Source organism: Hetaerina americana, unplaced genomic scaffold (genome assembly GCF_022747635.1).
Source record: "Hetaerina americana unplaced genomic scaffold, ioHetAmer1.1.p SCAF_18, whole genome shotgun sequence".
Taxonomy (NCBI): Eukaryota; Metazoa; Arthropoda; class Insecta; order Odonata; family Calopterygidae; genus Hetaerina; species Hetaerina americana.
In genome coordinates, this window is record NW_027286741.1 from 3,931,797 (window position 1) to 3,955,644 (window position 23,848).

At 37.3% G+C, this 23,848-nt stretch overlaps 1 protein-coding gene across 1 annotated transcript in view; it reads right to left on the reverse strand.

Annotated features, from left to right (window-relative positions):
• Positions 1 to 10,284, reverse strand: part of LOC139687245 (serpin B6-like) — a 28,933-nt gene extending 18,649 nt beyond the window's left edge. The window contains exons 1-3 of the mRNA XM_071584378.1: positions 10,141 to 10,284; positions 9,888 to 10,003; positions 3,159 to 3,359 (exon numbers count right to left, since the gene is read on the reverse strand). Of these exons, the coding sequence (XP_071440479.1) occupies positions 3,159 to 3,359; positions 9,888 to 10,003; positions 10,141 to 10,150 (327 nt within the window). The 5' untranslated portion in view covers positions 10,151 to 10,284. The remainder of the gene's footprint in view (positions 1 to 3,158; positions 3,360 to 9,887; positions 10,004 to 10,140) is intronic.
• Between the last annotated feature and the right edge of the window lie 13,564 nt (positions 10,285 to 23,848).

The window sequence follows — 23,848 nt, forward strand, 5'->3', positions numbered from 1 at the left end:
CATGAAGTGCTGACGACGCGAGTAGCCGCTGGACGAGGTCAGATAGCTTCAGTGGCTTGTCTGCCTTCTCTGAGCCAAGTTGCGTGACGCTAGCATTGCCTGTGTTGTTTCTGTGATTGTTTACAATGTTTAAGAAAATTGAGAACGCCGCCAGTTGTGAAGTGAGGGCAGTGATTAAATTCCTCAATGCAAGAAACGTTCGCCCATGTGATATTCATCGCCAATTAAAGGAGGTGTATGGAGACAATGTAATGGACGAGTCGTCTGTTCGGCGGTGGTGTCGCAACTTCAACATGGGGAGGGGGAACACACACGACGATGAGCGTTCGGGGAGACCGTCTGTCATTACAGACCAACTGGTGAGCTCAGTTGACGAATTCGTGAGGAACGATCGGCGCGTCACAATTGATGACATCTGTGAGCATTTTCCCAATGTTTCTCGAACAATTGTTCATGAAATTGTTAAACACCATCTGCATTATGCAAAAATTTGTGCAAGATGGGTCCCTCGCGTATCTCAATGAGCTGGCGGCGAAGGACTATGCAGCAGGAATACAGAAACTTGTCACACGTTATGACAAATGCCTTAATTTGCTTGGAGATTATGTTGAGAAGTAGTTTAAAGTATCCTCTTTCAAATAAAATTTTTTATGTTTGTTAATATTTACTTTTGTGTCTTTATTTCATGAACGGGTACTACTTTCCGGATGACCCTCGTATTATGCAAATATCTACTCCTGTATAGTATATAGTATCCTTTTCTGGGGTTCTTCTCCGCTTGCAGACACAATATTTAAATATTGAAATGTAATGAAATAATTGACTTTGTAATTCCACACACTTTATTTAAAAACACACGACCCAGGTTTCGACGTTGAACGTCATCATCAGACCTGATGATGACGTTCAACGTCGAAACCTGGGTCGTGTGTTTTTAAATAAAGTGTGTGGAATTACAAAGTCAATTATTTCATTACATTTCAATATGTTATGCAAATTCCACAAAGTTACGCCTGAGACAACAAACAATATTTAAAATTCAAAAGCGAGCCGTACGGCTAATTGTCATAGCAGAGCATAATGCTCCTTGTCGTCCATTATTCCATAAATTGAACATTCTACCTTTGCCATGTATTTATATCTATGTATTACTGGTGTACACCTTTGTAAACCTTTCAATGTATGACACAAATTGTGGTATTCACCACTATGGGACCAGGTCTAAAAATGATCTGCACCGAACTTACGTAAGAACTAGAACCACCACACTAGGCCCTAAATCTATGGGTCTCCTTATGTTTAATATGCTAAATGAGGACCTGAAAAAGATCCAGCACAAACATTTGTCTATTTAAAAGGAAATTGAGAGCTTTTCTTCAAAGGAATTTGTTCTATTCTATTAGGAATTTCATGGAACATGAAACTTAGAATAGGTATATGTATTACATTGTGTATTATTGTATATATTGACGTGTCCTATACTATGTGTACAATTTTTTGTATGATGCAGTCTCTGGACAAATAAAAATTATTATTATTATTATTATCATACTATTTATATGATTCAGTCAATTCTATGATCAGAAACACTCAATCAAGGGGTTGATGGGATATTCAATGCTACCATTCTTCAATTTTTAAACCTGCACCTCTGGTTGTCATTTTCAAGGTTTCAAAATTTGTAAGAAAAAGTTATTACTAGTTCCCAATTTAAAAATTCTCACATATAACAAATTTTCTGCATATATATTGAAAAGTGATAGAAGGAACTTTTAGAAGGAGAAATCTAGCCATGATGGCTGCCGCTTGAGGCAAGGCCCAAACCCGGCTCAATAGCCACCACAGTCAATTCCATTATATCCAGTGCGACAAAACATACTTAGCCATGATAAACCAGGCTTATGTATAGGCAAAGATGGTTTTCATTGCTCATCCTGGTGATCTATTTTCTCATTTTTGCATATGTCTAAAAATAATTTGGTGATAATAAATTAATATATTGACCTATTTCTGACTTTTACTGGTAATGTAAGTTGCAAAAAATATATGGACCGCATGTTGACAGAAGAGGTACAAAGAGTAAGGACAGGGGATGTATGTGATTTCAGATACTCCTCGAGATGGGAACACAAAAAGCATAGCCTAAAAGACAATGAGCACCACTAACAACTAAAGAGGCTATTCACTAAAGTATTACAGATTAAGGAAGGCCGATGGATCAGAGAGACAATAAGCGACCTTGTAATTGAAATTTGATTTTTCCTGTGAACAATAGAGGGTCAGAAAAGGTGTCAAAGAAGTCACCCAGGAAAAAACTTGGACTGGCATAGAGTATGCACATATAAATGAGGAATTGGGAAAAAATAATGAATATATCGCAGAAAATAGGAATAGATTGGAGGGAAAGGGGGCTAATCTGCAACCAGTAGACAGCTCAGGCAGACAGACAGACAGCTCAGGTACGAGTTGGGAATGGGGAGTCCGGATGGGCAGTGTTAGGAAGATGTGTAAGGCAGGGTTGTCCATTATCACCCGTGTTGTTCAACGTTTATATTGGAGGAAATGATTAAAGAGGCATGGGAAGAACTGGAGGTAGGAATGAAAGTCGGCAGGGAATCCATTAAAAGTCAAGTTTGCGGATGATAAAGCTTTAGTTCGTCAGTCAGCCAATGGGTTGCAAGCATTGCTGAGTGAATTGGAAATTTGGTACAATAGATGCGGGATGAGAATAAAAATGAATAAAACAAAAGTTATGTGCTTTTCCAGAAAGAGAAAGGCTAAGTTTAACATTAAAATAGGAGGGCAAAAACTAGAGCAGATAGAACAGTTCTCAGTATTCAGTATTTTCATCCATTAAAATAAACTTCAGCCACATATCGGAACATGACTTTCACAATGGCTGCTGCAGTCGTTTCAAGTCTACAGTGACTGTTGGTAATGAGTGTAAGTTGGAGATTAGTTTTAGAAATAGCATATTAGATGCAAGGGCTAAAATTCCAGATCTAATTAATTGGCCATGATTTCACATTTCTATTTCTATGCAAGATCACTAACAGATAAATGCATTTTACTGTGGTATTGCACATGCCACCAAAATTGGAATTCGAGCCGTGCCTCATGTCCAAGCAATGCAGCCTTCTTTTGTTTCCAGCACTTACGAGAATTGCCTTCCAAATGGATCTATATCCCCGCCGCACAATGCCCGCATCACTTGGAAGATTGAGAGTGGCTTTCAGCTGGGACTCGGTGTTCCCCGAGGCACCCTCAGCGATAACCGCCAAAAGGGACCACACTCCAAGCGGTGAAACCACCAAATTTTGGTTGTACCGGCCATCTTCATTCTCTTCATGGACTATTTCCTGAATGAAAGGAAGATATGATTTAGAATTGACCAGACTTGGTATGTTTTGGAAGTTGAACAAAACCATCCATTTTATCTCTTTTTCATCTTAAAATTAAAAAGCCTTTGGCTTTGTAAGATGATTGTACAGTGGACCATTGCTTAACCAGAACCTTGCATAATGAATAATTTGCATCACATGCAAAAACATTGTGCCCGAAAATGACTTCCTTAACGAGTAACTTTCCTCAAAATGAGTGACGAGGAGAGGGGAATTACCAGATTCACTGCTAGCCTGCATATTGGGTCCCAAAAAAATAATCAAAATTTTTCTAATCTTTGTTTAGACACTATTCGAGATTTTTTGCGAAGTTTAATATGACTTTTTGCATAGTTTTAAAAATATCCCCGAAGAAAAAGCCACAAGAGAATGAAAATAACAGTTAATAGGAAAAGTCAAATCATTAAAAAACAAGAACAAGATGTGAGCATGGCTGATCTAGTGCAAACATACAATCAGTCAACATCAACAATTTGCATTTTCTTCAAGAACAAGGACAAGAATAACGAGATAGAGGCTTCAAATGGAGTGACAAGAGTATCTATGCATGCAACGGTTCTGTACTCTCAATGATGTGAAAGGCTGCTCCTCATAAGGATGCATATGGATGTATAATATTTAATAATGATCTACCCATGGGTTAAATGGAAGAAGGGACCATTTAGTCTCAATTTCACCCAAATAAAAACCTCTATCTATCTACCTTTAAATTTAAAGGTTAACAGCAATAAATGTACCATACATGCTGATAATGTGAGCATCATGGATTCCTGTAATTCTTTGAATAACTTACTTGATTCTGGTTAACTTTGGATAAAATCAATGTATGTTTGAACGATGTAACAGTATTGGCATAGTCCTCAACAATGATAAAACACAAATGGTTTTGTTTTCTCCAAGGCAGTGCGTAGCTAATAATTTTGACTTTCAAAGTAAGATGTATAACATCATAGCGGAAGAAAATAAAAAATTTCAAGGGTTACATGTCGACCAACATCTACAGTGGGATGAACATATCTCCCAGGCATGTAAGAAAATTAATTCAGTTTATTACCAGATATTAGTTTCAAAAGACAGGGTAAGTTTATTTGTCCTAAAAATGTTATGATAAGGCTTGTTTTACTCTGTAACTTCTTATGGAATTGTAACTTTAGAAACATTATTCTCATTTAACAAGTATTTTCAATTCAGAAAAAATAGTAAGACTCATAAGCAATAAACCTTTTTGTGCACATTGCAGACCTCTTTTTGAATATTTTGCAATATTAACAGTACCTTGTTTATATATCGACGTATGCTAAGAAAAAAGTTGACTTTACAATGAATAATAGTTATCACTGTGAAATATACCAGAATATGTAAAGAAATGCATGTTCAAACCTGTCTATGGTAGCTAAAGGACCAGCATCAATGTGCACAAAAATGTTTAACAACCCGCCTAACCATTTTAAAAATGAGACAAGAATGTCACTGTTCAAGAAGAATCTATATGCAATTCTGGTTCACGAGTGTCATTATAGCATAAATGAATATTTATGTAAAACTTAAATGTATATTAGTTTCTCGTCAGATCTTCATATTTTTATTTATAATTGGAAATAATGTGATTTGTATCCCATTTACACGCTCTATACATCTGTCATGTATTCTCAATACTGTACACTGTGTCTGCTGGACAAATAAATTATTTCATTAATTAATCAACAAAACTGAAATTGAACCACTTGGCTTTTCCACATAGAAACCAAGTGGTTTAATTTCAATTTCAATAGGAAGATTTTCCACCAAGTGACGCCAGAAACTGTTTTATTTATTTTATGTAATTAATAAAAGAAATTGCAATATAAACTTATAAACGAGAACATAATTTGTGTGAAGGCAAAAATTATTTTTGCCGACCTCATTAAGAAGATGCCAGGAGCATCACGGCTGAAGAAGCATTTAGGGGAAGGTGTACTTGGTTTGATAAGTTTAAGAGAATAACCAGCATCCACGGCATTGTGCATGATGAAGCTGCAAGCTCCGAGTCAAAGGCAGCAAAAAACCTCATTGTTCTGACCTGCCACATGATGGTAAGATCAAACGAATTCTGACTGTGGCTTCAGGTGATAGTGCCAGAGGCTTCTAAAAAGATATCAGCGTTGGATGATGCTTGTTGGATTAATTTGATTTCTAAAGAAGAAAAATCGCATACAGTGAAATCAGGCTTTGCTAAGGCCAGGTTTATTTAACTGCAGGAATCAGCCTGGTAAGATAAAAATGTCAATACTCCTATTTGAAATGTTATTTTAAAAAATGCACATATTAAACTGAAACTTATCCTTCCAGAATTATTACAAGATCTTAACGAGCCACAGGAGTTGATAAAAAGTAATGCAGGCATTAAGCACTTTGAAACTTTGAACAACTACATTTCTGGTTGCAATGAATGTGAAATAGTGGTAGGAAATGCAGAAGGTTAATTGGATGGATTGAAGTCATAAGATGTAGATTTAACAAAGAAAGGCGACAGAATCAAGAATTTATGAATTTATAATTCATTTAAAAGATTTTACCAATGGTAGTCTTCGCAAAATAAATTCAGAGCGTTGTAACATTTTGAATAATTTAATTGGAAATGCTCAAAATTGTATATTAAGAGAAAAGAAGAAATAGACAAAAAAAGCTGAATATGCACATTTATTGTGAATAAATGTTGATATTAATTGTTCATTATCAGCAAATCTGCTAGTGTAATTTTGGAGGGGTTTTACAAGATATATCCAGAAAAGTGTTGTGTTTCCCTCAGGTTCCCCTTTGCACTTGTTTCAAGGTATACAGGGTTTCAAGGTATACCTGTATATTTAATTATTTAGTGGCAAGGAAGGCACTACAAAGAATAACTGGAGCACATTACATCCTGTGGGTGATTTTGACGAGCGTGTAAAACTGTAATGAGAGTTTTCATTTGTACGCACAAAACTACTTGTATTAATACATTTCAGAGCAAATTTATTGCATTGAAAACCCATCATAAAGGGGTCCCACTGTATTTTGCGAAACGTGTTCACATTAATGCTGTATCCATCACAATTAGGTATTCTGTTCACCCTGCTTTTTGCTTTATAGACCTTATTGATTGGATCTGTAAATCAATGCATTGCATCCTTTCCAAGGTGCCTCTGATAATATACAAGGTTTTTATGAACATTATAAACGAGTGGGTGAAGTGCTGAAGACAGACCATCTGTTAAATGTGCGAATGATCCCAGATTGTGATGGTATTGATAAGATGACACTGCACACCATTATCACTGAAAATTTGGAAATGCAAAAGATCTGCACCAAACTCGTCCCACAGGTCTTGACGGACGACCAAGAGCAGGATCAAGTGTTTGCTTGCGAATACTTTCTGCAAAGACTTTGGAACAATTCCCCAACACCCTTTAGTCCCTACTTGGCACCAGCGGACTATTTACAATTCCCTATTATAGTGAAATCCTCCCTCTAAGAACACCACCATGGGACCCCGTACCCTTAAGGACCTTTCAAAATCCACCAACCAGGGAGCCCTTGAGTTGTGGAAAAGACACTGGCAAGTGTGTTGACCCTCAAGGGGACTTCAAAGAGTTTTGAGGTATTGTAGCAATATCTATTGAAATAAATCTATTTTTCCAAAATCTTTCCGCATACTTTTTATACAAACCACAGGCTAGTGATTTTTGCATCTTCAACATCATCAGTAGCTGTCTCTACCTCCCATCTCTTTATCCTTTGTCTCCTACTACCACTAACTCACATTCTATTTCATCTTCCATGCACTAACAGCCCCCATGATCACTGTCACAGTGAAGTAACTCTTCTATGAATATACTTCATCTTAACCTCCTCCTTATTCACCACATTAGACATATTTCCCTTCTAATATATTAATTTTTCAAGGTTTTTTGCTGTAATTTTTACTGCCCATTTTCCCTGATGCAATCCAACAGGGACTGCTACAATTAAAGGCACAAATATTTCAGCATATTTCCCCATAGCAGAGACATTCATGGATAAATAGTTGATTAATACAAAAAAGTTTTCAATGTCTGCTGACTCACTCAAATTATAATCCCACTCACATTACTTTTTTCAGCATCTATGATATGTAGCACTGTTATGCATAGTGAAGAAACATGGTCACTGAAGCAGGAGGATGGGCAGAGATTGGAGGATTTTAAAAACGTGGGTGTGTAGAAGGATGGAGAAGGTGAAACGGGCAGAAAAGAAAATGAATGAGGAAGTGCTGGGTATGGTGGAAGAAGAGAGGGGATTGCTGGGAAAAATCCTAACAAGACAAACAATGGATGCAAAGCATTTTGATTGGCTATGTGATGTTGAAGACTGTGAAAGAGGGAGAACGTTAGGCAAACTAGGAAGGGGCAGGAATAGGATAGTAATGTTGAATGGAATGAAGGGAGGAGGAAGTAATCAGAATTGAAGAGGGGCTCGTTGTAATTTTTGGTTATGTTTTGTTAATAGAGACAAGGCAATTCTCGCTGTACCATTTGGCAGCTTGTATCCATGCAAAAACCTAACTTAACTGGTAGATAACCAAAAGTAATAATCTGTATGTGCACGGATATGAACCTCTGAACAATACCTATCATTTTAATTCAATGATGTTTCCACACTGCACATAACCACAATCTCTATAAAATATTTCGAATTTTTCCTTAACATTCTTACACCAGTTTCCTGTCCTCAGTTCCCCCCTTGATAACACTTCTTTTTAAGGAATCCATTTGAAGGCCTCTCTTATACTTTCAGTATATCAATGATCTTCCACTTCTTCTTAAGGAATTTGTAGGGATTACCCCTCATATATGCAGATGATACAAATACTATTTTGCCCGATTAACCTTGTACTGACCTAATCAAGGATAGTAATCATGATGTGAATAATAAAAATAAATGGTGTCCTGATAATCTTAGAGATTAAAGGTGAATTAAACTAAATGATTCAGTCCTCATTTTATAATTGTCTAAATGAAAGCTGTCTCATAGGAATTGATAGTGCATCTATTAAACAGGTACCAATGTGTAAGTTCCCTGGAGTATATTATTTCTTTCAATACGTTTTGGAAACAATAGGTATCCGATTTACAAGAAAAACTGAACTCAACCTGTTTATTGTTTAAACAGCTAATATACACAACAGGTTTTGAAATCTTCCTCAAACTTCATCATTGTGAAGTCTATTCTAAAGTGTTATGTAGCATTATTTTTAGGGGGCCATCCCATACCTTAATTAAGATATTTAAAGCACAGAAAATAAAAGTCGAATTATGGTCATTCAATTGTACCTCACCCTCCAACCAATATTTCATTCATTAAAAATTCTGCTCCTTCTTTGTGTGTATTGTTATCTCTTTCATAATACACAAAAGCCAATTTAAGTCTATCTTCTTCTCATTCAAACCATCATTCTCACCTTACTAGAACCAAAAATTACTTACGCTGCAAGCCAGTCAGGACAGTTAAAATGTAACTACGACCTCATGAGAAAGGCATGAAGTTGTATAATAGACTTCCTACTGAAGTTCTACATGGTCGGAGTATTTATTATTTTAGGGCCATATTGAAAGATATATTTATTGAAAAAATGTATCATTCTTTCGATGAATTCATGGGCGACATGTCCATTAATTGCGCTTTGTGAATTATTAGAACATGAATGTGTACCATATCAAACGACTATTACTTCGTACAAATTTTATGCATTTCATTTATTTTTTTGACGTGATTTATGTCATCCAATTGTTATGCACAATGATTTACGGGGCAAAAGGAAATATATTACTATTCTTTTTATAAAGCAATTTTTCTTCTGATGCCAATACTTTTCTCAGATGCCCACCCTACTTTCAACGTTTCAGTCCAAAACACTTCCAAGATATATAAACAGCCTCATTTTCGCTGGTTTATGATAATCTGTTTTAAAGTTTAACATAGCGTCCCTATTTCTCAAAAACCAACAACTTTATTTTGTGTACGTTACTTTGGACCTCAAATCTAACTCTCAAAACTAATTTTTAATACGCTCAGGAATGACGGTAAACCCATAGCTGACTGCTCGTAGATAATATATCGGACAGCATTACACTTCTTCCCCGCGCTGGTATTATTCGAAAGATAAATTATCTTAACAATATCAAACGAGGTGCCAATGATACTGACAGATAGTGGCCACAAATGATTACGAACAACTATAATACATAAACTAAGCTTTGTTACTTAGAAAATGAAATTTTTCAAATTTTTTTAGTACGTCCACTATGGCATGCTATATCTCTAAAAGATTTCAATAGCATGATGGCACGATTAAATCAGGAAAATCATTTAAATTTACCCTGTTTTGTAGCAAAGGAAATTACTCAGTAGTGATAAATGGCTGAGTTCCCGTGATCTATGATAATAAAAGCAAACATAATATTCTAAGAAGAAACTTGTGATTTTTCATACCTTGAGAAGGTTCTTAGCAAATAATTCCAAACCCTGATGTACTGTTGTTAACGACGATGCTCTCTCACATTGGCACACCGTAAAACTTAACAGAAGTGCCAATAACTGCATGCATTCTACAGAAGAATCAGCAGTATCATTATTCACAAGTCGCAGGATGAATCATTTCTAATAAGATTAACTCAATTTTGTAAAATGATCAAATTCCAAAAAATAAAATTAATTATCTTCCATAATTCAACTTATTACGCACGTGAAGACATTACTGTCCAGCGAAAATGACGACCGATAGGAAGAAAGAACTGCCTGGGACTGGTATTTTGGGGATTTCCTTCCTTTGCACTTCGACCTTGAAACTTTCTTGTTGTGTGCACGAACTAGACTTTATCCAAAATCATTCATGGCCATTCCAAGGGAGTAATCCTACTTCAATATTAGAAATACTAAGAGAGAGTTTAGTTAATCTATCAAAATTAGTTATTGTGAGGGGCAAGACCATTAAGGCATTGTATTGATCTAATAATTATTTTCCATTAATGTTTAAATTAAAAAAAATATCGTGCCAATTTTTCCTGTTTAGTTTATCGGCATTGTTTGGGTTCATGAAATTGCTGAGAAAAACTTGATTGTCCCTGCTTCTGGTATGGGTGTGATGATTTAGTGATTTCGTTTCCATCATGGTTTCATCCATCACAGTGTTTACACGAAGACGCGTGGATTTCCGTTTAACCATTCCTAGCTTCAAATTTAGATGCTTCCACCGTAAGAAGTATAGTGTAATCGGTGGTAGCAGCATATGGAGACGTATCCCTCTGTGTACTTATACACACAGCCAAATTTCCCATCTACGAAGTATTTTTTTCATAAAAGCCGCGATGGGGTATATTTTTGTCGGATATAATAATTAAAATATCTTATTGTTACAGAGAATGTAAAAACTACAGATTTGGTACCTCACGATGGTATATCAAATGATAAATACACAACAAACCACATATCAGAATACACTTGCTTCACATAGTCTTCCTTTAATATGAGCAAGTGATTGCATCTAGTTATCCCAATACAAATTTAAAAGAGTAATAATTTGAGGAGCTCTGGATGGGCATTGGGATATTTACAAAGTATCTAAAAACGATAGATGAATATATCTAGCAGCTCGTGATGCTGCATTAAAGAATAAATACCTAACACATCACATAGGAAGAGACAGGGTCTTTAGACAGTATGAGACAGGTAGAAGTATGAAGAAGGAAATAATGTGGGGAAATGAAAGAAAAAGTTCTCATGGGATTTGAATAGGTGCTAAGGACTGTCCAAAGCTGTCCATTATATAGGTAGAATACTTTAATGATTGAATCTTTCATGTAATCGAAAATTCTTTTAATTTGCCGAAATTGCCTTGCTTTACCCTAATTAGCATTCAGTTGAACACTAAAAAATTCGAAGGAAAATATTGGAATCCCACATTAAAGAATATGCCATCAAAGATTATCAGTGCATTTAGCACAATTAATGATTAAAACTACCCAAAAAAAAACAATTTAAACGCAAGTAAAAATGTATATATAACATATGTGCAAGTCTCACGAATGTGAATAATAATGTATATGAAGTTAGCACTAGTAAACAAAGACAGAAACACACCACAAAGAAAAGAAACTCACTAGTTTTAGAATTTCCTATGGTACAAGCCACCTTTCTCAAGGAAGAGAAGGAAGGAGTTCCTTCTAGATTGTAAAAACATAACTTTGCATTCATCAAGACTGCCTTACATTTTGTGTATCCTCTGATTTTCATGGAGATATGTTAACACATCTTGACAACAAACTCCCAAGTCACAAACCCATTAAAAAGTATTTCCTCCCACTCCTCTGTTTTAAGGTGCTACTGAACTATAAATACATAAATCAAAATTTTACAGAGTACGCTGCACCCCCAGTATTGATTTGGCAAAAAAAATTGTGTCTTTAATTATAATTAATGAATTCTGTTGTCAGGAAAAACAGTTTAAAATTGAAGTTCCTGGTGTTTTATTGGATTATTTGTGATTACTATGAAAATACATTTTTCATAGTAATTTGAGAAATCTTTGAAGATTTTTGAGAAATGTCCATGGTTTACAATCTTTTAAATCCATTGTCTGCCTTCTAAATCCATATGCTTAGCTCCATTCAAAATCATCATGCCTACTCGAATTCTCTCATTCATAAGTGATTTGTCTACCCTCATCTTGCAAGAAATGATTTCCTCTTTCAGTCTCTCAAGCATTTGATTATTCCTTGGATTCTCATTCACTTGATCGGTTGATCTTATTTTCCGGCAATGCCATGATTGCTCATCAATACTCCCTGATCCATGCTCCAGTTCTTCATTTCTTCCCCTTCCTCCCAAGGGCCAAACACCAACTTCCTTTGACCATTGTGAGGCAGTAGCCGTCTCATCTTCGGAGGGCTGCTCATCTTCACACATCACTTTCTCTAGCTCTTGGTGGTAGCATTTATCTCCTCCACACCATTTGTGTGTTATTGCTCCTTTGGATTCATCTTGCCCTGTAGCCCCATGGTTTTTGCTGTGGCATCTGCGCTCACCGCTTGCCTCCCTCTCCCCTTTCCTCTCCTTCCTGCTCACCCTGAGCGCACTTGCAAATTCTTGCTCCACTGCACCTTGTCTCTTAGCCTCTCTCTCAGCTTCTATTTTCAATCTTTGGATTCCAATTTTCAGCTTAGCATCAAAATTTAGACTGAGCCGATGGCTGCTCTCACTCCCTCTCTTGGCCTTCTCATGATTCAATGCACCATGGTGTTTGGAGGGTGCCCTCCTCACCCCCTTAGCTCTCTGTGCCCACCCATGGGCCACACTTAGCAGGTCATCCACTCTCCTTGGTGCTTCCTCCACCACCTGCTTCCCACCCCAGACCAAGCCAACCCCCTGCCTCCACTTGCCCTCCTCTCCCTTCACCCTCAGCTGATGATGCGTGCGAACCACCCTCTCGTTGATTCTGTGCAATTTTTCACCCTCCACAACATGCATTAAATCTCTGCCGTCAAACACCCTGCACAGAAAAGTAATTATTATCAGTTAGCAATCAAGGATATTTCCCAGACATAGACAATGACTTCAGAGTGCTGTGAATTTGAAAGACGAATGCCCTGTTAGTAGCCTGAATTTACCAATGGCATAATAAATTAGTTTTGATTTATTTACCAGACAAATTATGCTTAGTCATTCAATCACAGGCAACATTAGATGATTTTCAAAATATATTTGAATGACTTTGACACACCAGGTTATTAAATTCCAAACAAAAGGAGACTACCCGTGGACTAAAACCTTGAAATGGCGGAGGGGCTTGTGCATTCTAATGACCCCTAGAGCTGTGCCGACAGGAGCAATGATTCTCAGAATGGGTAGAGAAAGGGAGTAAGTAGTTAGGATGAAATATAAATTTCCAAAGCATACAAACTGAAGGAACAAATCATTATGTTACCTCGAAAAAACTGAAAGCACCCCCAATCCAGAATATTCTAATGCTAGCATTAGAATATTGAAAAGGAGGAGGCTTCACAGGATGGGAAATCAAAGCACTTATTGCTAAAATAATGATGAAAAGGCCTGCAAGGAACTGACTGGTGAAAAATTAGTGCAAATGACCTAAGCTGTCAGTCGCTTCCCCATATAACTACCATACTACCGAAAACTTATGGGTCAAGGATACATTTTTGAAAGATACTCTGAAAATCACGATTGGAGTGGGTATATTTATGAATTGGAGTGAATATATTTATGTTTGGAGAAGACTTACAGGGACTAATACCATGGATAAAATTTCTATTCAATCCAATGGTCGAATTTTGGATGACTACTTCTGAAAGGCTTGAGCTTTCAAAGAATTATCTTGGGGTGAATAAACCAGTACACTGGCAACATTTGCAACAAGTGATGGAAATATGTCACCATTCCTTTTTGAAATAAGGGACAGGGATGTCTGGAAAAGATAAAGCCATGCATCCAGTGGTCCTGATGATCTAGCGGGTAAACTAATTAAAAGACTGGGGAATGCACTGGTCTATTATCTAGAACATTAATTAGCAGTTATAAATAAAAATGGAGAGATTTACCTAATGACTACAAAAGTTAAATCATTGTTGCCATTTACAAAGAAGGGTCATGCATTAGTGTTGATTCCAATCGACCAGTTAGTTTTACATGTATTTTGCGCAAAATTATGGAGCATTTAATTGGGGAATATGTTTAGGGACTCTTGAAAAGAAAGCAAGCATAAACAGTAAGCTAATTGATTTCTCAAAAGTATTTTGACCAGGCGAGTCATGAGGTTCTTATGAAAATAGCAGCCAACATACGCTTAGATGGGAGGGAAGTAGATTCTTTCTTGTAGGGTTGATCACTAAGGGTTAGAGTCCAAGGCGATGTTGATTCAGAGGAATTTTATGCATTTCTGGTGTGCCTCAAGGAAGTGCTGGAACCTTAGCTATTTATCCAGGGTGTGGCAACATAACTTCCTTTTTCCAAAACGCAATAAAACCCATTTTTTGAAACAGAATCTTTTTATTATTTTTTTAATGTAGGTATGTTCTTAATATTTTTTTAATTTTATATTTAAGTTTTTTTACCCAGTTTTGAAATCGAATCAGGTAGATGACACCCCCCCCCCCCATTGTCCATTCACTGAATAAGCCAATTTCTGGCATTTGTCATGACCCTTACCAGCATAGCAGCAGGTATGCTGGCAATTTCTGCCCTGATGTTGTCCTTCAGATCTTGCAGGGCCCTTAGATGGTCGACATAAATGCAAGATTTCAAAAAACCCAACAAAAAAAATTGCAAGGGCCTACTCAAAATCACCCCTCATTCAGATGAGGCACTCAGGGAAGTGTTCCCTCAATACAGCCATTGATACCCTTGAAGTGTGAGCCGTTGCTCCATCCTGTTGGAATCAAATGCTCCCTAAGTCCACATTTCAAGTCATAGAAAAAATAATTCCTCCAACATGTTTGCATACCGGTCTGAATTCACTGTCACTGAGTTCTGTTTTTCTTCAAAAAAACCTGGGACCTACAACACCGACTGTGGAAATTGCACACCGTGACTTTAGGTGAATGCAAAGGCATTTGATGCAATTCTCTGAGATTAGGGTCAGCACAGTATCGCATATTCTGTTTGCAGACGTATCCACTCACATGAAAATGGGCTCCATCACTGAAAAACACAAGTGTGCCCTCAGGAATGTTTTCGGGAAGAGCCTCACATGCGTTCCTCCGAGAATAGAAGTCACATTCAGAGAGTTTCTGCACAACTGCCAACTTGAAGGTCATCATGAAGAATTTGCCTCACTGAACGATCAGAAAGTCCAAGGGCTGACATATGTTTGCATGCAGAACAAGGTGGGGATTGCATGATGCTCTCTCACTGCCTCAATGTTCTTGGGTGATCTGATGGGCCGAGGGACTCCAGTTCTTTGTCTTGTCACACTCGCAGTTTGTCTGAACATAGTGACCCTTGTAACAATTGATTTCCTGTCCGGGATAGGGCCCTACAGGGCAATATTGAAGCTATTTTGGAAGGCCCGCTGGATTGCAATCACAGAACATCCGTTCGAAAAGTAGGCCTCGACAGCAAACACACGCTCCTCACTGTTCCCATGCATGATGGCAACTGAGCATGGGGGGGGGATTTAAGAACCCCTACTGTCGATTAATACTACTCTTACTTAGCTACAACTTCTCAAGTCTGATTGGTGCACATTTCAAAAAATGAACTTATGTTGCGGTACTCTGTTCTTTGTGTGAATGACATCAGAGAAAATATGTAAAGCTCCATCAGTATGCTTGCAGATGATTGCATCATTTACAGAGAAATAGAAACAATTAATGATGGCATTATATTACAAAACAACCAATATATTTAGGAAATTTGTGTAAAACAGAACTGGATGGTCATTAATGCTTGCAAAACAAAATTAGTGAGATTCCATAAAGGTCAGACAGCTAGATCAAACATTTACTTCATAAGGGGTGAAGTATTGAATAATGGGATGCGCTGCAATCATCAAGGAGTAACCCTAAGTAGGGATCTAAAATGGGGATCACATATCAAATGCATTGCAACTAGAGCTTTTACACTTTGTGCTGAGAACTCTGGAAAATAGCATCATCGAAACAAAAGATTTCACTTGTAAAACTTTTGTTCCGTTGGTTTTAGAATACAGGGCATTAGTTTGGGATCCTTATCTCGCCAGTGAGTTTGAACGATTAGACAAAGTTCAGCAACTAGCAGCAAGATTTACAATGGGAAATTTCATAAGAAAGGCTCGTAGTTACTGAAATGTTCAAGAAATTGGCCTGGGAATTGCTCAAATCAAGGAGGAAGAAAGCATGCCTGAAGTGCATATACCAATCTTATGTTGAGGTTGCCGCCAAGAAAGATATTTCAGAAAGGTTGAAAAAGTCCTCTTATCTGGGGAGGAAAGACCACAGTTTTACAATAGAGCCATGAAGACATTTCTCTAATACAGGAAAACATTCCTCTTTTAATTGTGGGGTGGAAGATTAGAATGTCAACCTAAGTGTATCATAGAGCTCTTCCCAAGTAATGTTGGGGCATTTATGTCTAGGTTGGGAAAAATTGATGTAGTTTGTTGTAAGAGTATGTTGCTTATGTCTTAGTACATATTTTTCACTTCCTGTGGAATTAATATTTGCGTCACTTCTTTATTGCCACCTCATGTCACTATACAGGAGATAATTCCGCAACCTGTACTTGTCTCAGACTGCTGAGGTGCAAGTTACAGATGGGCAGTCAGGATAGGTTGTGTTGGGAAGAGGGATGAGATAGGGGAATTTCATAACCTACTCGGTTTTCAATGTAAACATGGAGACAAAGGTAAAAGAGACATGGGAAGAACTGGAGATGGAAGAATTTTTTAGGGGAATTCATAAAATCAATGAAAATGATCAAGCTTTAATCAGTCAAGAGGTTACAAGCACAATATAATCAGCGTGATACATATAGAATAAGAAATAATGTGAACAAAATCAAGGTCTTAAGGTTTTTGATAAACAGTAAGGCTAAAATGAATGTTAAAATAGAAATTTATAAACTTAAATAGGTGGAACAGTTTACCTATCTGGGAAGTGTTCTGGACCAAAATGTTTAAAGTGTTAGAGAGTTAAGGAGAAGAATTGCGCTAGGCAAAGAAGCTCTCACAAGGGATGCTGAGTAAGGATGTTAAGAAATGGCACGTTAAAATTTGATATGGAATGTAGTTATGAACGGAGCAGAATCATGGTCATTGAATCAGGATGATAGAAGTAGATTGAAGGCTTTTGAAATGTGGGTGTGCAGAAGAATGGAGAAAGTAAAATGGACCGAAAAGAAAAAAATGAGGAGGTGCTAGGTATGGTGGGCGAGGAGAGGGGTTTTGATGGGAGAAATCCTATGGAGGCAAGAAAAATGGATGAATAGTGTATTGATCAGCAGTGGGATATTGAAGGCTGTAATAGAGGGGAGAATTTTAGGCAAACAAGGAAAGGGCAGGAAGAGGAAAGGTATGTTGAATAGAATGAAGGTAGGAAGTATTTATAATTAAAGAGGGGGCTTATTGTGGCGTTGGACGTTACTCGTAAGTGCTGCTTCGTCAAAGCAGCATCTACGATCTTTTGGAGGGTCAAAAAAATACATAATTATTCAGACTTTGTCCATACAAAAACTTCCTATAACTTCAGAAATCCTAATAATGATAATTAATTCAGCAGAATTGAACAAAATGTTTTTATACCTGAAAAATTGATTTTGGCTCCACCAGCAGAAACTAATAAGTCATGCAGAGAAAAAGGAAAAATTAGGATGTGAGTTTCAATCTACATCAACTGACCTTATCAGAGACACCTTGTCGCCAGCATAACTGTGGTCCTTCTCTGTAGCCTCACAAATAGTAACTGCAGCCATATTCTTAAGTATTCCATTGTTCATTTTCTCACCAGCATTATTGGTTAGCTTGTCTGTAAGAATGTTCATTCATTAAGACTAGATGATCTTTGGAACTAGCAACTTGAGGACAATTCCAGCTTGTCAAACAATTTAGAAGTTTTGCCATGCATGCATAATTCATTCATAGATATTAAAATGTTTCATGTTTTTTGGCTAAATATCTGCTTTTAGAAGGGTGGACTGAAAAAGGACTTCTTCACAACAGTTATGGCTGGGATGTTTAGAGTCAAGTTTTAAATTTAATCTCATATAAAACAATTATTACTGTGGATCTACTCTACTTTGTGCTCTCAATAATATTGACAATATCTATTGTAGTATTGAGCCATCTAATGATATATAAAACTTATGGTTATTGCCGTTTGACCAAAGAACACACAAATAATATAATTTTGAGTGAATTTGATGATATTAGATACTTTTTTGCTAATTAGTGCAATAATTTCTTAACCTAAATGGGATCATAATCACTGGTCTAATTTAGTCTCACAGAGGAACATGAGGTTTCAAGGATTGGTTGGTGACAGTCCTGCGTGCATCTCTATCCTCTGTCATTCTCTCTGCTCCTAACGACCAACTACATTCCATGCCCTCCATTATCTGCTATGCATACTCCAATCTATGTTGTCATCTATGGTTTTTGCCCTATTTCAACCCTTTGTGTGGTATGCTCAACTCCTCATGCCCTGGCAGATGATCGAACCATGTGATATGCCTTCTTTGCAGTGTTTTCCTAAGGCATAATATTTGCCTGCTTAACTCAACACTTCTGAATCCATCAATCACTGTATGTAGCTCGCATTGGCCATCCTTCTCCTGTTGCGCCGCATCTCAAATACTTGTAGCAGAGAGAGTGAGCATGATTGTCCAACACCCTTTCCTATCTTCATGCCTGTCTGCTATGTTTCACTCTTATCACTGCCTTCATGCCCCTACACAGCCTCACTACAGGTCTTCTTTACTTTAACTTTACTATGCTCTTCCTTGGCACTTTCAGCAGCGTATTCCATGCTATGTATAAAAGGCATTCTCTACATCACAAAAACTATAAAAGTTTGCTTGTTTTTTCTATTCCTCTCTTCACAACCAGCCTGAAAGCCAGGATAGCTTCACATGTGCCTCTCTTGAACCTGAATTGGCCATGCAACATTATTCCTTCAATTCTCCAGAGCAAGACTTGTGTCAGAAATTTTTGACTCATAATTCACACAAGGAAGCATCCGCTTTCTTAGGGAATGGGGGCTAAAACACATTACTAAAGTTAAAATTTCAGTTTCCATATCTTTCCAGCATTTATTTATGAAAAATTTACCCTGAAAAATCAGGTTTCCCATTTGAGTAAATATTATATTTTGCATCATAAATAATATTAACCAGCATTAACACTATCACTGCACGCATTGTCTTAGTACATAAATTAACATTATGACCAGAAACTTAAAAAATCTAATATTACATAATAATTTGAATGAGTCAAGTGTGAGGCTCATAAAACAGAGTGAATAGTAGGAACTTAAAATGTGCAGAAAACTAGTTTTCCAAACAGAAGTTGTCAAAGCATCAATTAGGATGGCATGGCACCTTGTGATGAAAGACAATGAGTGTATGTGCACACTCTCACCATTCTCCATTTCATCCAACTCCAACTCATCTGTACCATAAGTTTGGTTGCTGGATTCCTGGAGCCAGTGCCCAGCCAGCTGGCCCATCGCCTGAAGGCGGACTCTCTGTAACCGCATTGGCTGAGCAGACAGATTTCCGGACTGCGATGAAACCTTTGTGGAACCTTGGCCTTCATAATCCCACAGCCCTCGCCCCAGCAATGTAGATTCACTGTTGGCTGTATTGTCTTGATCATCATTGTTCACTGCGACTGTACCACCCTGAGGTCTATCTGAACTCAGTCCATCCATGGCTAATGTTCAGACAGAATCAATTGGTGCCCATTCAGAGTCAACCTAAGAATTCAAGGGCATTATTGTCTTTCATTGTTCCAGCTCTTGTAAAGTTTCTGCCTAATTATGAGAGAGAGAATCATGAACCTTTAGGTCCAATGCCTAATAAACAGGGTGGATTTCACGTATGATAACCTGATTGAAGAAAAAGTGTTTGAATAATGTGTGGGATGTAAAAATGATCAATCTTTAATTTTCTATAGCATCAGTATTAAGATCTCCTGCCAAAAATTTGACGTTTTCCTGAAAGAATTGAACTGTCTCCTGGATAGAATGTTTAATTCTCCCAATAATCCATGTGTCATTATGACAGGCGACTTCATTTGCAACATCTTGTTGACCTCAAGAGCAAGAAGTGATTTGATGTCTACATTAAATTGTTATAATATGTACAAACTACATCCCAACTCGCATCACAACAAGTTCTGAAACACGCATAGACAATATTTTAACAAATCTTGAAAAATCATCTGAGAGAGTAAAAAGCTCGCCTCTCTCTTAATTGATCACCATTAATTGCTTGGAAGCTTTAAATTAAGCCAAGTGTATTATCCAGCATACACCCTTAAGTGAAGCTATTCTCAAGAAAATCACCTTTATTACACTAAATTTATCAATCACTTTAATATTGTCTTTCCTAAAAGATTGAGACTGCTGGGGGGGGGGGTTAAATCCTAAAAAACTGGGTGACTGACAAATTCAAACAACAATCCAGAATTCTAAAATAAATGCCTGAAAAAACTAAATATCATCATAAATCAGCCTTATTGAAGGAATATAAAGCTTGAAACAAGAAATATAAAAATGCATTGGCCATAGTTAAGCATACCTACAACAATAATGGAATCACATATGCTGAGAACAAATACAAGTAATCCTGGAGGATAATGAATAAGAAGAATGAATAGCTTCCGACGATCCTCACTCCCTCACACTCCACTCCAATTAAATGATCCATAAGGAAATGCAGTCACCAATCCTGCACACATATCATCACCACTCTACATAATTTGAACAGTAAAAAAATTAGCTCTGATGCCTGTAAACTAACACACCCCACATCCCAAGTAGTGATAAGTCTCTCTTCTTATTTGCATGACTAGAAAAAGTAAATAAGTAAAAAAGTAAATGTGCCGCAGTAAATCAGCTGCGTACTAGATGTAGTCCTGGAGAGGATGGCCTCCAAAGTTCTGTGATTAAATTCTACTATCCTTTCATTAAAGAACCCCTATTTCATTTAATTAATGAATCTCTCTCCCAAGGGATTTTCTCAACACCTCTCAAAACATCAAAAGCTATTCCTATTTATAAAAATATAGGAAGCAAGAATAATCCTAATAACTACTGACCAATTGCTATACAGTCATTGTTCACAAAAATATTCGAGGAAATACTTCTCAATAGACTTACATCTACTTCAATAAAAATAATTTATTATCACATCATCAACATGGGTTCATAAGAAATAGGTCCTCCATTTCAGCCACATATGAGGCCCTGAACTTATTCTGACCTCTCATGACAATTAGAAGTAGGTAACCGGCCTTTTCTCATTTAACCAAAGCTTTTGATACAATAGATCATAACAGTCTCGCTAAAGAGTTGCAGTGTCATGGAATAAGAGGGTAACAAAGGCAGTGGATCCAGTCATTTTTTGAAAGATCGTGTCACTACAGTCATCATAACAGTCAATGGTTTTGGATACAATACCAAAGGCAAATCCAAATTCTTTGGAGTACCTCAGGGCTCTATTCTTAGGCAAGTTCTTTTTTAAATATATATAAATAATCTGCCCTCAATTTTAATATGAGCCGGTGGAATTAAACCAATTTCATATGCTGATGATACCAATATATTAGTTTCTTGAACCTTTACTAATGAATTATCTTTAAAGAGTACATTAGGATTTCAGCTGGCAAACACACTGATGCAAAGAAAATAGTCAGAAACTGAACAAGGAAAAATCCCAGGCAATGTATTTTTCTCTCAACAAATCCAAGCCCAGTACTCCACAACAGTGAATAACCAAAATATAGAATTTATCGCATGCATAAAATTTCTTGGCATCCATTTGGACTAAAACTATAGGCTATATGGGCTGATCCGTAGCATTTATGAGGAGGGAATCTGGCCGGAAGACTTTGTGAGAGCAGTTTTAGTTCCGATTCCGAAAAAGGTAAAGGCCACGTCATGTGAGGACTATAGGACAATTAGTTTGATATCCCACGCAGCTAAAGTTGTTCTCAGGATCATAAACAAAAGGATAGAGAGTAGGGCAAATGATTACTTAGGGGATGATCAGTTTGGGTTTAGGAAGGAGAGAGGTACGCGTGATGCCATTGCAGTAATGAGATTATTAATCGAGAGGAATATAGAACACAACCAGGAGGTATTTGCCTGTTTCGTAGATTTCGAAAAAGCGTTTGATAGAGTGAATTGGGAAAAACTTATGAGTATATTGCAGAAAATAGGAATAGATTGGAGGGAAAGGAGGCTAATCCGCAACCTGTACATGTCTCAGACTGCTCAGGTGCGGGTGGGAAACGGGGAGTCAGGATGGGCAGTGTTAGGAAGGGGTGTAAGGCAGGGTTGCCCATTATCACCGTTGCTGTTCAACCTGTATGCAGAGGAAATGATCAAAGAGGCATGGGAAGAACTAGAGGTAGGAATGAAAGTGGGCGGGGAATTCGTAAAATCAGTTAGGTTTGCTGATGACCAAGCTTTAGTTTGTCAGTCAGCCAAGGGGCTGCAAGCATTGCTTAGTGAATTGGAAATTCAGTGCGACAGGTATGGAATGAGAATCAACATTAATAAAACAAAGGTTATGCGATTTTCTAGAAAGAAAAAGGCCAAGCTTAACATTAAAATAGGAGGGCAAAAACTAGAGCAGGTAGAACAGTTTATGTATCTCGGTAGTGTTTTGGACCTACACGGTCAAAGTAGTAGGGACGTAAGGAGAAGAATTGCGCTAGGCAAAGAGGCTTTCACAAGGAGGAGGGAGTTGATGACGGGGACTTTTAGTAAGGATGTTAAGAAAAGACTCGTAAAAACTTTGATATGGAGCGTAGCTATGTACGGCGCGGAAACGTGGTCATTGAAGCAGGAGGATAGACGTAGACTGGAGGCTTTTGAAATGTGGGTTTGGAGAAGAATGGAGAAGGTGAAACGGACAGAGAAGAAAACAAACGAGGAAGTACTTGGTATGGTGGGCGAAGAGAGGGGTTTGTTGGGAGCAATCCTATGGAGGCAGGAAAAGTGGATGAAGGGGGTGTTGACCGGCAGTGGGATGTTGAAGACTGTGATAGAGGGTAGAATGTTGGGCAAAAGAGGAAAGGGAAGGAACAGGATAGGGATGTTGGACGGGATGAAGGGCGGAAGAAAGTACTCAGAGATGAAGAGGGACCTGGTGTAGAGTAGAATTTAGGGTTGTGTTTTGTTAGTAGTAACATAATATTTGTTTGGTAGTTGTGTCCATCGAAAAACCTACCTTAACCGGTAGATTACCTTAAAAAAAAAAAAAATAACTTTTTCTTACAAATTTTGAAACCTTGAAAATGACAACCAGAGGTGCAGGTTTAAAAATTGAAGAATGGTAGCATTGAATATCCCATCAACCCCTTGATTGAGTGTTTCTGATCATAGAATTGACTGAATCATATAAATAGTATGATAATAATAATAATAATAATTTTTATTTGTCCAGAGACTGCATCATACAAAAAATTGCACACATAGTATAGGACACGTCAATATATACAATAATACACAATGTAATACATATACCTATTCTAAGTTTCATGTTCCATGAAATTCCTAATAGAATAGAACAAATTCCTTTGAAGAAAAGCTCTCAATTTCCTTTTAAATAGACAAATGTTTGTGCTGGATTTCAGGTCCTCATTTAGCTTATTAAACATAAGGAGACCCATAGATTTAGGGCCTAGTGCGGTGGTTCTAGTTCTTACGTAAGTTCGGTGCAGATCATTTTTAGACCTG